Raw genomic sequence first — 19,548 nt, 5'->3', positions numbered from 1 at the left:
TACATCCATTGAGGCCTTCCTATGCTATCCACGGAGTATTCAGCTCTGGTACAGTTCCCACTTTTGCTGCAATCATATTATAACATTTCTAGCATTGTTGTGTAACAGATTTGTAGGAATAACTGGAGTATTTAACCACGGTTTCATACCCTTTCAATCTTGTACATTATATTTCGTTTCTTAGAAAACCTTTTTCGGAGTCTGATTAACAAAAATCATAAATCTTAGAATCTCCCTACTCTATCATATTCACTTTAATGGGAAAAAATTGCTTTTTAAGTTGGAATAGGATGCGTGATAGGCCTATTTGAACTATGTTCCGTTTTATCCTCCAGTAAACTCGGGATACAGATTTTGGTATTTGCGTGTAGGACTGTCCTGTTCGCTGTGAACAATACCAATAACAGTATTCCAAAATGTTCCCAGGTCTGAACATTCCCACATAATGTGCATCAGGTTAGCATTTGATACATTACATTTGGGACCTGTATCATCTAGATTTAGGCTATGTGCCCACGTATGCAGAAAATGTCTGCTTCAGAAACGGACTCCTTCCTAAAAAATGCGCGTTTTTTCGCGCATTTTTGCGCGATTTTCTCATATTTTTGCTCAAAAACCGAGTGTTTTTGATGCGTTTTTTTCCACGCGTCTTCTGGCTATAATATAGCTAAAAACACGGACTTTTCCGCAAAATAAATGAGCATGCTGCGTTTTTAACCGCTAAGCGTTTCCTATGCAGAAAGAAACGCATCCATTGGCACATAAAGGCCAGAATGCATTAAAATGAATGGGATGCTTATTTTAAGCATTTTTGAAGCTGTGACCCCGAAAAACGCTTCAAAAACGCTTACGTGGGCACACAGCCTTAATCATATTTTATGAAGAAAGCTGGGGATTTTGTACACACCAAAAAATAAATAAATAAAAAGAACACTAAAATACCACATTCTAGATATCACTGAAATATTCCATTTGCAAATCTTTATTCATTGCATAGTGGAATGCGTTGAGAACAATAAAACACAAAAATACTTGTAAATCAAAATTAATATCCCATGGTCAAGACAAGGAAATGATGCTCAGTAGTGTGTCTGGCCTCCATGTGCCTGTATGACCTCGCTACAACGCCTGGGCGTGGTCCTGGGGAGTCGGCAGATGTTCTCCTGAGGGATCTCCTTCCAGACCTGGATTAATGCATCAGTCAACTCCTGGGCAATCTCTGGTGCAACGTGGCGTTGATGGATGGAACGAGACATGATGTCTCAGATGTGCTCGATTGGACTTGGGTCTGGGGAGCGGGCTGGCCAGTCCACAGTATCAAGGCCTTCATCATGCAATAACTGCTGACACACTTCAGCCACATGAGGTCTAGCATTGTGATAACATGCTCAAAAAATTAAAGGGAACACTTGCATTGTGGTGTTTAACTCCAAGTCAATCACACTTATTTGAAATCAATCTGTCCAGTTATGAAGCAACACTGATTGTGAATCAATTTCTACTGCTGTTTTGAAAATGGAACAGACAGCAGGTAGGCAATTAGCAAGACAAACCCCTAGAAAAGGAGTGGTTCTGCATGTAGTGACCACAGAACATTTCTCTGTTCTCATCCTTTTTGATGTTGTTTTTGGTCACTTTTGCATTTTGTCATTGCTCTCACCCTTAGAGGTACAGTAGCATAAGGCGTTGTCTACAATCCACAGAAGTTGCTCAGGTAGTGCACCTCATACAGAATATGCAAATAAAGTCCGTGGAGCCTCATTTAAGAGTCTCAAACACGGGACTAGCCAGATCTTCCTCCAGGGAAGGACCCAGCCAAGTGGATGGATACCTGGCCTTGATATTTCCCTTGTCATATCTGTAAACTCGTAAAGAGCTGGATATTGAATTAAAGGGCCTCTTAATATGGTGGTAATGGTTTCCAAAAGGAGCCACTCCTTGGCTGGGTCCTTACCTGGAGGAAGATCTGGCTAGTCCCGTGTTTGAGACTCTTAAATGAGGCTCCACGTACTTTATTTGCATATTCGTATTTCCCAGAGAGCAATGCACCTAGGATTTCACTGACTGAGCGCCTTTGCTGGCTGCCGCAGTGTTTTCTTTGACTGGTCTCCCTGAGGTCAGTGATTGTTTTGTGATGTTGGTCTACTAAGCATTGCTCCCACCTAGCCAGAATCCTACTCCACACTGATGAGGGGCAACACCCCGAAACAGCTGTCTGTGGATGGATACCTGGCCTTGGTATTTCCCTTGTCATATCTGTAAACTCGTAAAGAGATGGATATTGACTTAAAGGGCCACTTAATATGGTGGTAATGGTGGTTTCCGAAAGGAGCCACTCCTTGGCTGGGTCCTTCCCTGGAGGAAGATCTGGCTATTCCCGTGTTTGATACTCTTAAATGAGGCTCCACGTACTTTATTTGCATATTCGTATTTCCCAGAGAGCAATGCACCTAGGATTTCACTGATTGAGCGCCTTTCCCGACTGCCGCAGTGTTTTCTTTGACTGGTCTCCCTGAGGTCAGTGATTGTTTTGTGATGTTGACCTCATACAGAATGGCACATCAATGTGAGCTGTGTTAAGAAGGGTAGCTGCTTCTGTCTGCACAGTGTCCAGAGCATGGAGCAGATGCAAGTACACCAGGAGTCGTGGAGGGGGTCGTAGGTGGGCAACAACCTATCAGCAGGACAGCTAGCTATTCTTTTGTGTGAGGTGGAGCAGTGCCAGAGCTCTTCAAAATGTCCTCCAGCAGGCTACTAACATCCATGTGTGTGCTCAAACTGTCAGAAACAGACTCCATGAGGGTGTTATGAGGGCCCAATGTCCACAAGTGGGTGTGTTGTGCTTATAGCCCAATACCGTGCAGGGGGATTGCCATTTACCAGAGAACACCAAGATTGGCGCATTTGACATTGGTGCTGTATGCTCTTCATGGATGTGAGCAGGTTCACAATGAGCACTTGTGACAGACGTGACAAAGTCTGGAGACTCCGTGGAGAACGTTCTGCTGCCTGCAACATGCTCCATCATGACCGGTTTGGCAGTAGGTGAGTAATGGTGTGGGTAGGATATTTCTTTGGTGGGTCGCACAGCCCTCCGTGTGCTAGCCAGACAGAGAGGGTACCCTAATTGCCAGTAGGTACTGGGATGAGATCCTCAGACCCATTGAGACACCTAAGCAGGTTCACTGGGCCCTGGGTTCCTTCTGATGCATGATACTAGACCTCATGTGGCTGAAGTGAGTCAGCAGTTACTGCATGTTGAAGGCATTGATGCTATGGACTGGCCCACCCGTTCTCCAGACCTGAATCCAATAGAGCACATCTGGAACATCATGTCTTGTTCCATCCACCAATGCCATGTTGCACCAGAGATTGTCCAGGAGTTGACTGATGCTTTAATACAGGTCTGGGAGGCGATCCCTCAAAAGAACATCCACTGCCTCATCCGGGCCATGCCCAGGCGATGTAGGGAGGTCGTACAGGCATATTGAGGCCACAAACACTATGGGCATCATTCCCTTGTCTTGAGGCATTTCCACTGAAGTTGGATCAGCCTGTAATTTGATTTTCCACTTTGATTTTGAGTATCATTCCAAATCCCGACCTCCATTGGATATTAAGTTTGATTTACATTGATCATTTTTGTATTATTCTCAACACATTCTATATAATGAATAAAGATTTGCAACTGGAATATTTCATTCAGTGATATCTAGGATGAGGTATTTGTGTTCCCTTTATATTTTTGAGTATTGTACATTTTTTAAATCAGCTTTTGTATTCAATCCCATTTTGTGATAAACTTTAGAGGGAAGTTATAGTCAGACCTTGTTCCTAGTTACTGCTCATTATGCAGTGTTGTGTTATCAGTTTCTCAAGTTCTGTTTAGGGGGTGTGCAGGCAGGTATGTACAATCTTATCTCCTCACATGGTACAGAAGGGTGGACAACGCCCCAAGACCAGAAGATACACTATCTACTGCTACAGCGGTTTTTGCTTTATTAACCTATCTCTATTCAGTACTGTGCAATAGTTTGTTTTAGGCAGGTGTATAAAAAATTTATGGTAAGAATGCATTAAGAAATGTTTCTAGTTTTAATTTTTATCAGTTACAGAAATACTTCTAAAATCATATTTTTTTGCAAAACCTGTGTGTAAAATATTTACTGATCGACGTCTTCTCCGGTTTCCAACACCGCTTTGGTCAACTTCACTCACATTACTGAAGTTCTCACTAAATACGTTACATATGGACCCGTCCATGAGACACAAAAGGGGTTTCCATTTTAAATATTTAAAGGGAATCTGTCACCCCCACTTCACACTACACACTTCAGCAATTACTATGGGCATACATGTAGTAGAAATGTTAATGTAGTCTTACCTGTATGTCTCACATTTGCCGTCTAGATATGGAGAAATAGACTTTTATTTCATTATGCTAATGATTTTTTTTTCCAGTCTCCGGCCGTGCGGTGCCTGGAAGAAATCCCTGCCTCCGCTCTTCATTATACTATGACCCCCCCATGTATGCGCGGAACTCCAGAGCCACAACTGCACGTCCCAGGTCAATTTGACATGCATGGGGGGGTGAGGTAATAGTATAGTGAGGAGCAGAGGCAGGGATTTCCTCCAGGCACCGCACACCCTGGAGCCTGGAAGAAATCATTAAAATAATGAAATAAGTCTGTTTTCACATCTAGACAGCAACTATGAGGCATATCAGTAAGACTAGATTAATATTTCTATTACCTGTATGCCCATAATAATGGCTGAAAAGTGTCCAAGAGGTGACAGATTCCCTTTAAGAACAGTCTATATTTTATATTTGTTTGGTTATAACACATTGTTTCAGGGACAGATAGGCTTTTTTATTTTCTTTTTCAGGCAGAAGTTTGCCCATATATTACTAGTAATCATTCTCAGTTGTGCCTTTCAGATGCGCTTAGCTTGTTAATGTATTGATATTAGTTATGCATATGCAGTTTTGAGTAATGGTACCATTTGGCTTCCCTGTACATGATATATGGTATGCGCACTGCCCTATAGCTGCAGTAATCTTTCAGCAGTGGCAGCACAATCACTGTATTGTGAAAAGGTCTTCATTTAGGTGGGCCAATTCTGAGCAAAGTCTCATCATTCACAATTGCCTCTGGTTAATGTTAAAATAAAGGGAATAAATGATTAGAATAGCAGTAGCAATGACAGCTGGATGGAAAAAAGAAATATTAGGCTTTTCTCTAGTCACCTTCCACGACAGCTACATCGGAGGATGTCTTCCCCACCCTAATAGGGGACAAGAACAGGAAGAGGTTAAATACCCCTCCCTTTCCTGCAACCACCAGTGTTTTCCTGTCCCCCATGGGGCATGAAGAGGTCTACGATGGTGCTGCCGTGGCTGGCGATCGGGAGCACCCCACGCCCAGTATCAGCTGGGATACCTGTCAGATGCCGGGCAGCCGAGGACGGGGGCCTTGCTCTCATCCTTCGGTGGCTGCTCCCGTCTCCGCCTGCATGGTGGGACTCGAGACTCTCCTGCCTCTCCTGCGCCTCCTTCGGGGGGTAAAGCGAGGCGGTGATGTGCGCGCTGGGTTCCTCCAGATAGCTCCCCGGCTTCCTCCTCCGTGCTGCCGGTTCCCGGGGGCTCACGCTGGCCGGGGGTGGCGTTCCTCCACTTCGGGCGTTACTGGGCTTTCCACTGGGGCGCGCGTCACTTCCGGTCTGTCCCTATGTGTTCAACCGTGGATAGTACGCGTGCGCCGGGGGGCGCGTTACTCCTGGGACCGGCGGTCACATTCTGGGGCGTCCTCATGTGGTTCCCTCCATTGGGCCAAAGGGAGGAGGAGGTGCACAAACAAGGCTGGACCCTCGATCTTTCAAGGTCCGGGTGAGGAGATCACCAGGTAAGACCTGTCTGACACTGACTGTTGACGGCATGGACGGTGACAAGCCCTCTCTCTCTGCGTCGGCAGAGCCCAGCTTACCCCCTCCTACTGTAAGTAGCAGGCGTCGGCCCTGGCTATCCAGCATTTTTTACTAAAATGGCGTAGCATACCTCTCCCTCTCTAATATGGGGAGAAAAGGTCTCTGACCCAATGAGACCAGCCACAAGTGTAAAATGTGTACTGCCAGACTCCCTCGACATACGGGGAAGGCTCTGCCCGTTCTGTACGTAGAGGTCCTTCGCGCTGAGCAGCCCTCTCTCCTGGATAGCATCAAATCCCTCATAATACAGGAGGTTCACTCCTCCATGGCTCCCTTCTCCCAGACCACCTCCCTCTAGGAGGAGGAAGAAAGCTCTGATAGAATCTGACTCAGACGAATTCAGTCCTCGGATTCAGAGGACGCTCGGGAGATTGAGGGTTCCTCTTCCACGTCCACCCCTTATACCAGGGAACAAGAAATATCACTTGGTTCTGAGAATGTGGGTGAGCTAATCAGTATGGTTAAGAGCACCATAGGGGTGAAGGAGGAAGGAGTTAAATGCACAGTACAGGACGAGATGTTGGGCTGAAGCCCAAAGAAGGAGTCCTGTACACGAGAACGTATAGAATCTGATCCTCCATATAAAAAAAAAAGCCTATCCCTTTTGAGGGCTCCTCCCAGCTCCAAGATCCAATGGATCAAGGAAAAAAAAAAAAAAAAAATATATTTTACTTATTTATTTGAGAGCTTATCGAGGAAGTCCTGGGACACCTCTACAAATCTGCTAGAAGCTAATATGGCTTTCACATGCCCTGTCTCTGTGATTACGCACAGACTCGGGGCACCTTAGGGGGAAAGATACCTGACGCCCTACCCATACTGCAGAAAGCAATGAGGTTCCTAGCCGATGCTTCCACTGGCGGTCGCTAGGCAGCTTGAGACCAGGCCGGGACCAGGAAGACCAGCCTGTAATTCGCATGTCTGGGGTAATTCTTTAATGCACCGGCTCTTCTAGGGTGAGCGTGACTGCTCTCACCAGGTCTGGGTAGCCGCAAAAGCGGCCGTCCTTTCTATCTCCTCTAGAGGAGTGCCCTGGTTAAAATCCTAAGGGAGGCGACTTATCTCCAAATGGTGCGCCATCCCCTTCCAGGGCCACTATGGGTTCAAGCCTGTCCTGGATAACATCCTGGACACAGCTTCGGACAAAAGGATCTCTTCCAAAACATAGAAATCCTAGGAGACGGATTTTTCGTCCCTCCCTTGACCAAACCTCTGTCAACAGCTAATCTAAGCTGAATTTGCATGCCCTCATCAGATCACAGCCGCTAAGCAGCTTGAGGCTGGGCCAGTACCGGCATGAGAGACTGGCTGGGAATCCCTGGTCCTGTTGATATACTCAGGAAGAGTATAGGGGGGCAAGGGCAGGAACATCCTTATCCCTAACCATCAACAGACCCCAGATAAGCAATGACGCCCGGTTGGGGGTCGTCTCAAATCGGTGGGTCCATCGTACCATATGAGATGGACTAAAAAATTGGGTTCGAGAGTCCTTCCCCGTAGTGCTTAGGGGTAACCTCCCTACAGCCTCCACTCCTTCAGGGCTCCTTACCAAAGATCTGCTCCGGTAGAACGCGCGGGTGCCAAAGTGGGAGAAGGACACGGCCATTACGCACGTCCCTTCTTGGTGAGGAAGTCATCGGAGAAGAACCGAATCATGATAAACCTGAAGCCATTAAACAAATCGGTCCGGTACAGGCAATTCAAAATGGAGTCAATCAGGGGCAGTCCCGCTCATCGGACAGAGCTGGGTAATGGCAACGGTAGAGCTGAAGGGTGCATATTACTATGTGCCAATCCATCCGACCACGTATCATGGCGGAAGCAGTGATTTTCATCCGGCGCCAGGGGATAGGCGTTATTCCATATCTGGACGACTTCCTCTTCTCTATACCATCTATCTCATGTCAGAAGATGGACGTAGGAAAGACCCCGGGGATATTAAGATCCCTGGGTTTGATACTGAACCTGGTCTATCCCTCCACGAGAAGGAAGCTTCTGGGAGTTCTCTCGGACTCAAGGGGAAAGACATCCTTCCTACCTATGGTTTGTCAGGTCGACCTTGTCCACCAAGGACCTGGTTCAGGACTAGCGGGCACTGACCCTCAGTCAATGTATGCTCTAGTATCTCGGACCACATGCACCCAGGCGGTTTCTTGGGCTCAGGCCCACAAAGCCACATGCTTTTACATTCCAGGATCCGCCTGACCTACGCGGCTACAAATTCCATTGTCCTGAAGGATTCCCCCTCCCTGGACAGGTTAAACCGGCCCTGAGGTGGTGGTTGAACTACCGAAATCTTCAGAAGGGAGTCAGCCGGATTCAGCTTCCCCTGAAAATACTCCGCTCAGATGCCAGCCAACGAGGCTGGGGTGCAGTAGTAGAGAGATCCTATTTTCAGGGGCGATTGCTGCCGAACATCAGCACCAGTTACTCAAATCTGAGAGAACTGAAGGCGGTCGCCACGTCTGCATCTGCTCAGACATGACCACAGTGGCCTATCTCCTGCCAAGGGGGTACGAAGTACGCCGGCCTGAAGGCAATAGCAGCATGGATCTTCTCTTGGTCAGTGCATCTGAAAGGATCAGACAACACCCAGGCAGATTTCCTCAGTCGAGAAGACGTTCATCCGGAGGAGTGGTGCCTGGACCAGACGGTATTCGTGTCCCTAGCCTCAAGATGGGGCGGAGGTGGACATAGACGCCAACAGGCAAAATGCGAAGACAGGGTTATTAGTCTCCCTCAACCACATGGACGGAGTGCAAGGAGTAGGTGCCCTTCACCCAATGGTGGGATTCCAACCTCACATATACCTGCCCACCCATACTGATGCGGGCAAAAAAAAATAATCTCAGGAAATTCAGACGGACCGAATTCCCACAATACTAATCGCCCCGCTGTGGCCCGAAAGAAGTGGTACAGTGCCCTACCTGCCATGGCCCAGGAAGGTCCTGGCTTCTGCCCCAAAAAGGGCGACCTCCTTCACCAAGGTCCTCTGCTACACCTGGATGTAGGCAAAGGGAAAATGGCAGCATGGTTATTGAGGCCGAATTCCTAAGAGCCAAATGGCTCTCGGATAGGGTAATCCAAACCCTTCAGGAAAGCCAAAAACCAATAACCAAGGCCATCTATGCCAAGGTCTGGGAAAGGTTTGCGCCCTGGTGCTCTCCATGCACCCCTGAACCCTTCCATCTCAGTGCAGCACAGACCCTAGACGTTTACAAGAGTCTTATCCCCAGCACACTAAAGGTATAAATATCAGCTCTTGGCACCTTTTTTGATCTTGACCTGGCCAGCCACCGCTGGATCCTACGGTTTATGGCTTCGGCAGCCGGGATTCGTCCTATACTCCGCAGTCAGGGGCCTCCTTGGGATCTCAACACCGTGCTCAAACCTAAGATCCATTTGAGCCTCTAGATTCCTTGACCACGGAAACCTAACCCTTTAACCGTCCTCTTAGTTGCAATTTCTGCGGCTAGACGTATAGGAGAATTGCAGGCCCTGTCAATTCAAGAAGCTTACCTTGTAATCATTACAGATATTATCTTGAGATTAGATCACGCCTTTCTACTCAAAATTTCATAGGGATCAGGACATTGTACTGTCCTCATTCGGCCCAAGCTCTTCCAACCCTAAGGAAGAGACCCTCCACACTCTCGACATTTGCAGAGTGGTCCTGTCTACCGACAGAGTGAAGCCTAGCGGATTCACCAGAATTTATTCATCCAGTTCTCAGGACGAAATAAGGCAGGAAGGCGTCAACGAACACTATCGCGAATTGGATCACACAATCTATCTGCCTGACTTACGCATCACAGAAGCTGGCTCCACCCGCCTCACTGAGGGCACATTCTACCCATGCGATAGCAACATCATGAGCAAAAAAGGGGAATGCTTCGTCAGAGCGGATATTCAGAACCGCCCCTGGTCGTCCATCCGCACGTTCACCAGGCATTACAGGCTAAATTTCCATGGGGATTTAACATTTGGCAGACGAGTGCTGCAGGCCGTGATTCCCCCCCTAGAGAAATTAGCTGTTGGTATTACTCCGATGTAGCTGTCGTGGAAAGTGACTAGAGAAAATAGAATTAGACTTACCGGTAATTCGGTTTCTAGGAACCTTCCACGACAGCACTAATTTCCCTCCCTATCTGATATTCTTATTGGATGATTCCTGCACTTTGGTGTTAACTATTCTTACTGGTGTCCAGGAAAACACTAGTGGTTGCAGGAAGGGGAGGGGTATTTAACCTCTTCCTGTTCCTGTCCCCTATTAGGGCGGGGAAGACATCCTCCGATGTAGCTGTCGTGGAAGGTTCCTAGAAACCGAATTACCGGTAAGTGTAATTCTATTTTTTTTTTTTTTTTTATTAACCAGGTATTCCCACAAATGACATTTATGTATCCATAGGATAGGTGTTAAATCTATATCAAGATCTCTAGTCCCCTGATCCTCTTCACTGCACAGCCACAGTAAAGAGAAGTGTGCATGGAGCGGCAGTCGAGCCTGCGTTCTGCACTCAATTCAAAGCCTGTTACCAGCAGAGAAGGAAGTGGTAGTTTTGACATTGATGGCTCATCTAGCAATTCTGTTAAAGAGAACCTGATGGCAGCATAATTAGGACACAGGCTATGTTGGTTCATCCATTTATGCTTTACTATGAGGTGCTAAAGCATCTCAGAATAACCATACTTAATGCAAACCTGTCACTAGGTTTGGCTGATGTCAGGTAAGGCCACCACCTTTCAGGCCTGATATACAGCATTCATTCATACAGCCTCCCTGACGTTGTGCTCCTACTGTTGAGGGCAGAGTAAAGTACTGTAGTGCTCAGGCGCCGGGAAAGGTCAGAGCCCGTCGCATGCGCACTGCAGTACTTTATTCTGCGCTGTACAGGGCAGAGAAGTAAGCCTGCACACGTGCGTGGTCTGGGGAGAAAGTGTGGATGATGTAGGTACTCTTCAGCCATGCGAAGCAAGAAGGAGTGCAGGAATTGTAAGAAGATGGGAGGCGCTGGACCAAAAACATTGTCACCACACAGACTGCACCGTCCTGCAGGTGAGTATAATAATTTTTATTCTCTTTCAGGTTGTATTGTGGGCAGATATACAGCATTATAGAATGCTGTATATCAGGCCTGAAAGGTGGTGGCCTTACAAAATGACAGGTTCCCTTTAAATACGTTATGTTGAAAAATGACTCCTGTGACGCATTGGAGAACTGGTGGAACCAATGGTATGGCCACCAACTCAATGTATAATTGAGATAGAAGTGTATCTGTAATGAAAACTACAGGGGTTTGGCTGCCATACATTATGCCACCCAACTCAATATTTTCAGGTTTAGTACATTGATTTGGTTGTGAAATTGTTAGATTTCTCCAAAGTGTCCCAGTTTTTCAACACTAAAATAACCAGGCTATATGTTATTGTGAACCGTCTATATGGCCTGCAGTGTCTTTGGATTTGTCTCCCATCAAGCACATCTAGAACATCATTGGTTTACAATTGGAAAGGGAGCTGCCAGCAGTGGACTTTGATGATTTGCTCATGTGCTTTCAGTGTGGCAAAACATTCCTCAGACAACCACAACTAACCGCATTGATAATATGCCAAGGCATGTAAGTGTCTGTACTTTTGCATATGATGCTCATACTCAATACTGAATAAATTAAAATGTTTTGAAAATCTAATTTGGCTTTTCATAATTTACATGTCATTCACATGTCTATTGATCCTTTGTTTCCTATAATCCCACAACTTTTCCTTCTCGATGTTGCAGTTTCAATGCTGAGGAGTGTATGTTGTGTCCAAAAAAAAATGAATTCTCTTAACTCACCACTTTTTAAATATAGATGAAAGATTAGAAAAGACAGAGAAATGGTATTTCCATCTACAGCCGTTGTAGATATTTGATATTTGCGATGTTTATCGGCCATAAGGAACCATCATCTGCATCTTGGAAAGGGTTTCCAGGTAATATTTACTGTGTCTTGGGCTTTCTTTGTGACATTGTTAATAATAAAGATTGTTCTTTTATCAGATACCAGTTTTTGGAGGAGGCCTTTCAGAACCAGAAGGGTGCTATTGAGAACCTCTTGGCTAAGCTCTTGGAAAAAAAGAATTATGTTCACTTTGCTGCTACTCAGGTTCAGAACAGGTAAACTTATATTTTTCTAATACTTTGATGAGAAAAGTTAAAAATTGTATTAACTTGTTTCTAAGCTGTTAGACTTCATGTGTAAAGCAAGTGTCTGTGTCACTTTTGCCATTGAAGTTTTTTTAATTTTTCACCGTAGTTAATAAAGCTGAAATCTAATTACTGTAGATGGCAAGACTACTTTTTCTACGCTTTAAATGCATTGAGGACAGTCGAATACCAAATACATAATCTAGGGCCTTTACTAGGACAACACTTCTATTTGTGTCCATTTTTGATAATTTTCCCAAAAGCTCATGTTCTGATTTTTCCTACTAAAGAAAATGCTACCGTTACTGATTCTTTTGCTGTAAAAAATGTTAAATGACAGGTATAGCCAAAATATAAAGAGAAACCTAAAAGTCGGTGAAAAATTACATATAATAAAATCAACATGCCTGCTTATCTTGGGTATGTATTTTTTCTGTGTTTGAAAATAGTTATTTTTTTTTTGTGATGAAGTCTAGACATTGACCTTTGATGTCCCCAAAACAGTGTAAAGCGTTTCTTTTTTTATATAGTGGGAACTGTAAAAATAAATTACAACGTACATTTTTTGTTAGTTATTTTAAGTTAAAAGGTTTGTCGAGATTTTTGCAAAGCTGTCTAAAGGGAGGGAATGTGTTTTAAAGCAATAAATTGACTATCCCAGCATCGACAGTGCATTGATTTCAATGAGCACCATGAAATGCCTCAATGTTTCTGTTGTGGTGGTACTTCTATTAACCTCTTAACGACCAGGGGTATTTTTGGTTTTGCATTTTCATTTCCCCCCCCTCTTTCCAGAGCCATAATTTTTTAATTTTTCCGTCTATATGGCCATGTGAGGGCTTATTTTTTGCGGGACGAGTTGTACTTTTAAATGACACCATTGGTTTTACCATGTCGTGTACTCGAAAGCGGGAAAAAAATTCCAAGTGCGGTGAAATTGCCAAAAAAGTGCAATCCCACACTTGTTTTTTGCTTGGCTTTTTTGCTAGGCTCACTAGATGCTAAATCTGACCTGCCATTATGATTCTCCAGGTCATTACGAGTTCATAGACTCCAAACATGTCTATGTGCTCTTTTATCTAAGTGGTGAAAAAAAATTCCAAAGTTTGCTTAAAAAAAAAAAAAAAATTGCGCAATTTTCCGAGACCCGTAGCGTCTCCATTTTTCTTGATCTGGGGTCGGGTGTGGGCTTATTTTTTCCGTGCCGGGCTGACGTTTTTAATGATACCACTTTTGTGCAGATACTTTCTTTTGATCGGCCGTTATTGCATTTTAATGCAATGTCTTGGCGACCAAAAAATGTAATTCTGGCGTTTTGAATTTTTTTCTCGCTACGCCGTTTAGCGATCGGGTTAATGCTTTTTTTTTTATTGATCGGGCGATTATGAACGCGGCGATACCTAATGTGTATGTGGGATTTTTTTTTTACTGTTTTATTTTGATTGGGGCGAAAGGGGGGTGATTTGAACTTTTAGGTTTTTTAATTTTTTTTTTATTTTTAAACTTTTTTTTTACTTTTGGCATGCTTCAATAGCCTCCATAGGAGGCTAGAAGCATGCGCAACCCAATCGGCTCTGCTACATATGGGCGATGAGCAGATCGCCCATATGTAGCAGATTTACTGCTGTGCTTTCCGCGCCGGCCACCGGTTAGCGCTGAAAGCCATATGCCTGGAACAACCATAGAGGTCTCATAGAGACCTCTGGTTGTCCAGGCAACATGACGCCGACCCCCTGATCACGTGACGGGGGTCGGCGATGACGTCATTTCCTGCCAGGCGGACGGAAATGCTATTTAAATGCCCACTGTCAGCTTTGAAAGTGGGATTGAACTAGTTAATAGGCGCGGGTGGACGGCGATTCCGCTCGCGCCTTTTGCGGGCACATGTCAGCTGTTCATAACAGCTGACATGTCCCGGCTTTGCGGGCTCAGCGCCGGAGCCCTCATCAAAAGCAGGGGAGATGTCTGATGACGGACTGTGTCCGTCATTGGACATTAAGGGGTTAAAGAGACCACTCTCCTGGTTCTTTAGAGAATTACATTTGATTATTAGTACTCCCAGTAGTGAGGAGCCCAACAATCAATTTAATTTGAAGCTACTGTCAAGGAGCTGACAAAAATGGACAGCCCCTTTTAAATTATAGCTTAAATTGATAGCACAGGATCCCTCCCCTTTCCTTCTTGCTCATATAGACATGGTGGTTTATATTAAATTTCCGTTATTGTTTTGTGTGTTCTGCAGGATAAAAGAAGTGAATGAAACTAATAAAAGAGTGGAACAGGAAATTAAAGTTGCTATCTTCACCTTAATAAATGAAATTAATAAGAAGGGCAAATCTCTCTTACAGCAGCTGGAGGTATGAGACATTTTCATTTTTTTTCTTCCCTATCTATTTTTGTTTTGATAAATGATTTTATATAATAAAGAATAAAAATCTATATTAAAATAATTCAACATTCTAAGGTGTGCACAGAGAATTGTGAACCGGAGAAACCTAAAAGAAGCCTTTTCATTTTTTTTCTTTTTCCCTTCAACTGCACCCCTCTCCATACCTGATTATCTATCACCCTGCACTTCTTATATGCACGTATTTCCATGTATTTCAGTCTCCTGTTTCCTTCCCTTCAGCCTGAAAGGTATAGTCCAGGTTTGACACCAAAGTCTGCAGCCACTCTGTGACTGCAGACTTGCGAATCCTCACATATCACGCTGCCTGGATTCTCCTCCGGTGTCAGCATCGGGAGCATGAGTGCAAGATGCATACTCCCTTCCATACTCTGACTGCATCTGCACGGCTTTGCTCAATACCAGTGAATTGAGAGAGGCACTGTACGTCTAGTTGGAATGTGGCCGGGAATTATGTATATGGCATACTTTCAGTCACATGATTGCCTGGTCTCACCACCAGCAGCAGAGGATCCTGACTGCTCACGCTGCAAGGATTCAAAGTCTGCAGTCATATGGTGACTACAGACTTTCATGCCAAATCTGGACAACCCCTTTAATCTTGATTCCTAGCTTTCATTCTGCATTTTGTTTTATGCTTGCTATAAATTCCATGTTGCATCGCATGAACCAGTGCCATCTATATCTCCTGGAATGACACTGATTATCTATTTACCTATGTTATAAAAATAAGATAACACATTAATCACTAAACAGTCAGACTCAGGAGATTGAACTGTCATCTAAGTGTCCCGTTTCACGTAGTGACGCACCAGCGATTCCGACAACGATACGACCTGGTAAGGATCGCTGGTGCATCGCTACATGGTCGCTAGTATGCTGCCAAATAGGCAGATCTCTTCAATGACGCAGCAACGATACGGCGATCCATATAACGACCTCGGCGGTCGTTGGTACCTTGTCACACAGTAGCTTTCCTGACGACTCACGCCTGTGTCCCTGAGTTTTGCGTCGCCAACGAGGTCGCTCCTCTGCTTCAAACACAGCGATGCATGCTGGCCAGCGGGACACCTACGATCAAAAAATGGCCCAGGACATTCGAGCACGATCAGCAATATCCAGCGGGGGTCGGTCGCCGCTATGTGTCACACGTAGCGAGGTCGCTGTTGCGTCACAAAATCAGTGACGTTTCAGCGATCTCGCTAATGATCTCGTTATGTGAGACGGGACCTTAAGCCATAATATTTGTGTGCCGCAAGCTGTGTAATCTTAAATCAGCTGTGATTAACCCCATAACGACCAAGCCATTTTGTAGGTTAAAGACCAGGCCTTAAATTTGAAATCTGACCACTGTCACTTTATGTTCAACTCTGGAACGCTTCAACGGATCTTGCTGATTGAGATTGCTTTTTCATGATATATTGTGCTTCATGTTAGTGGTAAAATTTCTTCGATATGGCTTGCGTTTATTTATGAGAAAAAATGGAAATATGGAGCAAATTTTTAAAATTTTGCAATTTTCAAACTTTTAACTTTTATGCCTTTAAATCAGAGATATATCACAAAAATAGTTGATAGATAACTTTTCACACATGTCTACTTTACATCAGCACAATTATGGAACCAAAATTTTTTTGTTAAGTTAGAAGGGTTAAAAGTTGACCAACAATTTCTCATTTTTACAACAAAATTTACAAAACCATTTTTTTAGGGACCACCTCACATTTGAAGTCACTTTGAGGGGTCAATATGACAGAAAATACCCAAAAGTGACACCATTCTAAAAACTGCACCCCTACCCCTCAAGGTGTTCAAAACCACATTCAATAAGTTTATTAACCCTTTAGGTACTTCACAAGAATTGAAGCAATGTGGAAGGAAAGAATAAACATTTAACTTTTTTCCCCCAAAATTTATCTTTGGACACAATTTTTTTTTTATTTTGTCAAGGGTTTCAGGAGGAAATGAACCACAATTTTCCCTTCACCCATGACAGCACACCTGAGAGAGGGATCTGCTCCGCCAGGACAGGAACCTACTGAAATATAAGGGGGCGGCACCTCTCCCCCGCTTCAGTTGGGTTCCTGTCCTGGAAGGGAATCCCAGACTGACAGCGGCGGTGCCTGTCATGGATGAAAAGGACCCAGGCCCGTCCCGGCACAGGAAGAACAGGTCATCTTACCTGTAGTGCCGGCCGTCGGGTGCCTGGTAGCGCACTCCCCGGGGTCTCCTTGGGGCTCCGGGTTCGTGCGGGGGCGGCCCCTAACTCCGGGGCGCTCCACTGCGCCTCCCTCCCCTTGCGCGTGCCCCCAGGCTGTCTCCCTCAGAATGCGTAGCGTGGGAGAGCCAGGGGCGTCTTCCGGCTGCTGACGACGGCGGCGCAGAGAATCCTGGGAGTGCACCGGCTGACGTCAGCAGAGCGACGGCAATATGGCGCCTGGTGTGACGCCGGCCTCATGGAACAGTAGCGTGCGGGGGGAGGGGGGAAGACGCTCACCAGGATCGGAACTATTTAAAGGAGGAAGACGTCAGCACGGCCGGGTAGCCATGGGGTCAGAGCAGGAACGGTCGCGGTCTCCACCATCTCTGCCTCCGTCACAACCCTCGGTTCGCAAGCATGGCAGCCGTTCAAGCGGCAAAAGCAGCAGTCGCCCCAGCCACAGGTCGGGGGACTCTTCGATGTCCAGAGAGCACAGGTCACGTGCTCCTCCACAGCCTCCGAGTCCGGTACCCTTGATTACGGGTGGTGATTGATCTTCATGAATGTTTGAAGGTGTTTAATACACAAAAGAACCACCCTTTTAAATTCCTTAGGAGAAACCCAAAGTAGCAGGGAGCAAGAAGAACAATAGAGATTGTGCCATATGTTGAAGCCCCTTAGCAAGAGACTGGCAGAAGGACCTTTGCGCCAGCTGCATCCAGCCAACCATGGCGGAGGAAGCGCCTAGCTTTGCAATCAACCTTAGATTTATCAGGTCGGAGATGGAAGGCTCGCTTAAAGCATTGTTAAAGAAAGGGAAAAAGAGTAGGAAAGATCCTCCTAGCTCTTTCTCAGACTCTTCCTCGGCCTTATCTCAGGCCGAACACCCATCCTCCTCCTCAGATAGTGGCACGGGTGGCAAACCGTGTTTTCCAATAGAGGATACGGATGCTCTCCTCAAGGCCATCAGAGTAACAATGGGCCTACAGGAGGAAAGACAGCTAAGTCCCTGAAGGATGTCCTGTTCGGGGGACTACAGGGAAGAAAGAAACGGACCTTTCCAGTCAATGAGAAAGTCCAAGCACTCATTGAGAGAGAATGGAGGAAGACTGAGAGGTCAGGAGCCCTTCCTTCCTTCTCTAAAAGGAGGTATCCCTTTGAACATAAGGACATAAATATGGGACAAAGGCCCAAAGATTGATGCGGCGGTGTCCAGGTCATCTAAAAAATCGTCCATGCCCCTGGAGGATTCAGGGGTGCTTAGGGACCCGCTAGATAAAAAAGTGGATTCCTATTTAAGACATACATGGGAAGCAGCAGCAGGTGGACTAAAGCTGGCAATAGCGGGCACCTGCACTGCATGTTCCTTAATGATTTGGCTTCAAAAGTCTCAAGAGAAAAAATACTGTTAGACATGCACCTGCTGCACGGGGCGGCAGCTTTTTTTAGCCAACACTTCTGCCGACTCCATGAGATTGACAGCGAGAGCAGCAGGATTATCAAACGCCGCGAGGCGGGCATTATGGCTTAAGGGCTGCCCAGGGCATCTGCAGTCTAAAGCTAAGCTGTGCTCTCTCCCATGTGATTGTCATTTTTTATTTGGAAAAAACCTAGATGACATCTTAGAGAAGGCAAGTGACAGGAAGAAGGGCTTCCCCAGGTTTCCAGCGGAACAGAGGAGGCCGCCCTTTCGGAGAGGAAAATTCAACAGGGCTGTCCTTCAGGGGGGATAGGAGAAGATGGGAAGATAAAAGGAAAAAGGAGTCCAGATTCATGTTCGGAGGAGCCACCTCAACTTCCAAGAAATCCCCACAATGACGCCAGCATTCCGGTAGGGGGGAGATTGACTCTCTTTTCTCAGGCCTGGGAAGACATCTCTACCAGTGCGTGGATCGTAGACATCATAAGAGAAGGCCTCAAGATCCCTTTTTTACATCAACCGAGAGCATCATTTGTCATGACCCCTGTCAGAAAGGTGATAGGAGAACAATTGGCCTTGGAATCAGAAATGTTAAGTCTGCTAGACAAGCACGTTCTTTCCGAGGTCCCGAGCGGACAGGAAAAAACTGGATTCTACTCACCCCTCTTCCTGTTAAAAAAAAAAAAAAAAAAAAAAAAAAAAAACCGACCAGTCAATCATAAACCTCAGAGGCCTCAATCAGTGGATAAAAAATCAAACTTTCAAGATGGAGTCGGTAACTACAGCCATAAAACTATTACATCACAATTGTTTTATGGCCGTAGTCGATTTAAAGGATGCATACTATCACATCCCCATTCATCCAGGTTTTCAAAAATACTTGCATCGCTCTCTACATCCAGGGCAATCTCAGGCATTTTCAATTCAGAGCCCTTCCATTCGGCATATCCATAGCCCTGAGAGTGTTTACCAAAGTCATAGCGGAGATGACAGCTTTCCTCCGAATCTCAAATACGGTCATAATACCCTATTTGGACGACTTCCTAATAGTGGGCAGCTCAGAAGACCACTGCGCTGTACAGGTGGAACGAGTAACAGACACCCTACAAAGACTGGGCTGGATGGTAAACATCAAAAAATCAAGGTTACAACCCCTAAAGAAACAAAGTTTTCTAGGGCTTATTCTGGATTCAGAACAACAAACCTGTCTGATACTGGAGGCCAAGATAGAAAAGGTGAGGAATGTGACATTGGCGGCCCTAGACCAACCCCATATGACCCTGAGAAACACGATGTCCTTGCTAGGCACCCTGACGGCCTGTATCCCAGCGGTCAGGTGGGCACAATTC

The 19,548-nt window shown here is 45.5% G+C and overlaps 1 protein-coding gene across 4 annotated transcripts in view; it reads left to right on the top strand.

Moving 5' to 3' along the window:
• The window catches only part of TRIM33 (tripartite motif containing 33), a 216,314-nt gene that overhangs the window by 106,301 nt on the left and 90,465 nt on the right, over positions 1-19,548 (top strand). For all 4 annotated transcript variants that reach the window (XM_073587082.1, XM_073587080.1, XM_073587081.1 and 1 more), the window contains exons 5-6: positions 12,026-12,142; positions 14,415-14,529. In XM_073587082.1, the coding sequence (XP_073443183.1) occupies positions 12,026-12,142; positions 14,415-14,529 (232 nt within the window). The remainder of the gene's footprint in view (positions 1-12,025; positions 12,143-14,414; positions 14,530-19,548) is intronic.

Source organism: Dendrobates tinctorius, unplaced genomic scaffold (genome assembly GCF_039654945.1).
Source record: "Dendrobates tinctorius isolate UK_male_01 unplaced genomic scaffold, ASM3965494v1 ptg000098l, whole genome shotgun sequence".
NCBI classification, from domain to species: domain Eukaryota; kingdom Metazoa; phylum Chordata; class Amphibia; order Anura; family Dendrobatidae; genus Dendrobates; species Dendrobates tinctorius.
This window is presented reverse-complemented; position numbering and strand designations above follow the sequence as displayed.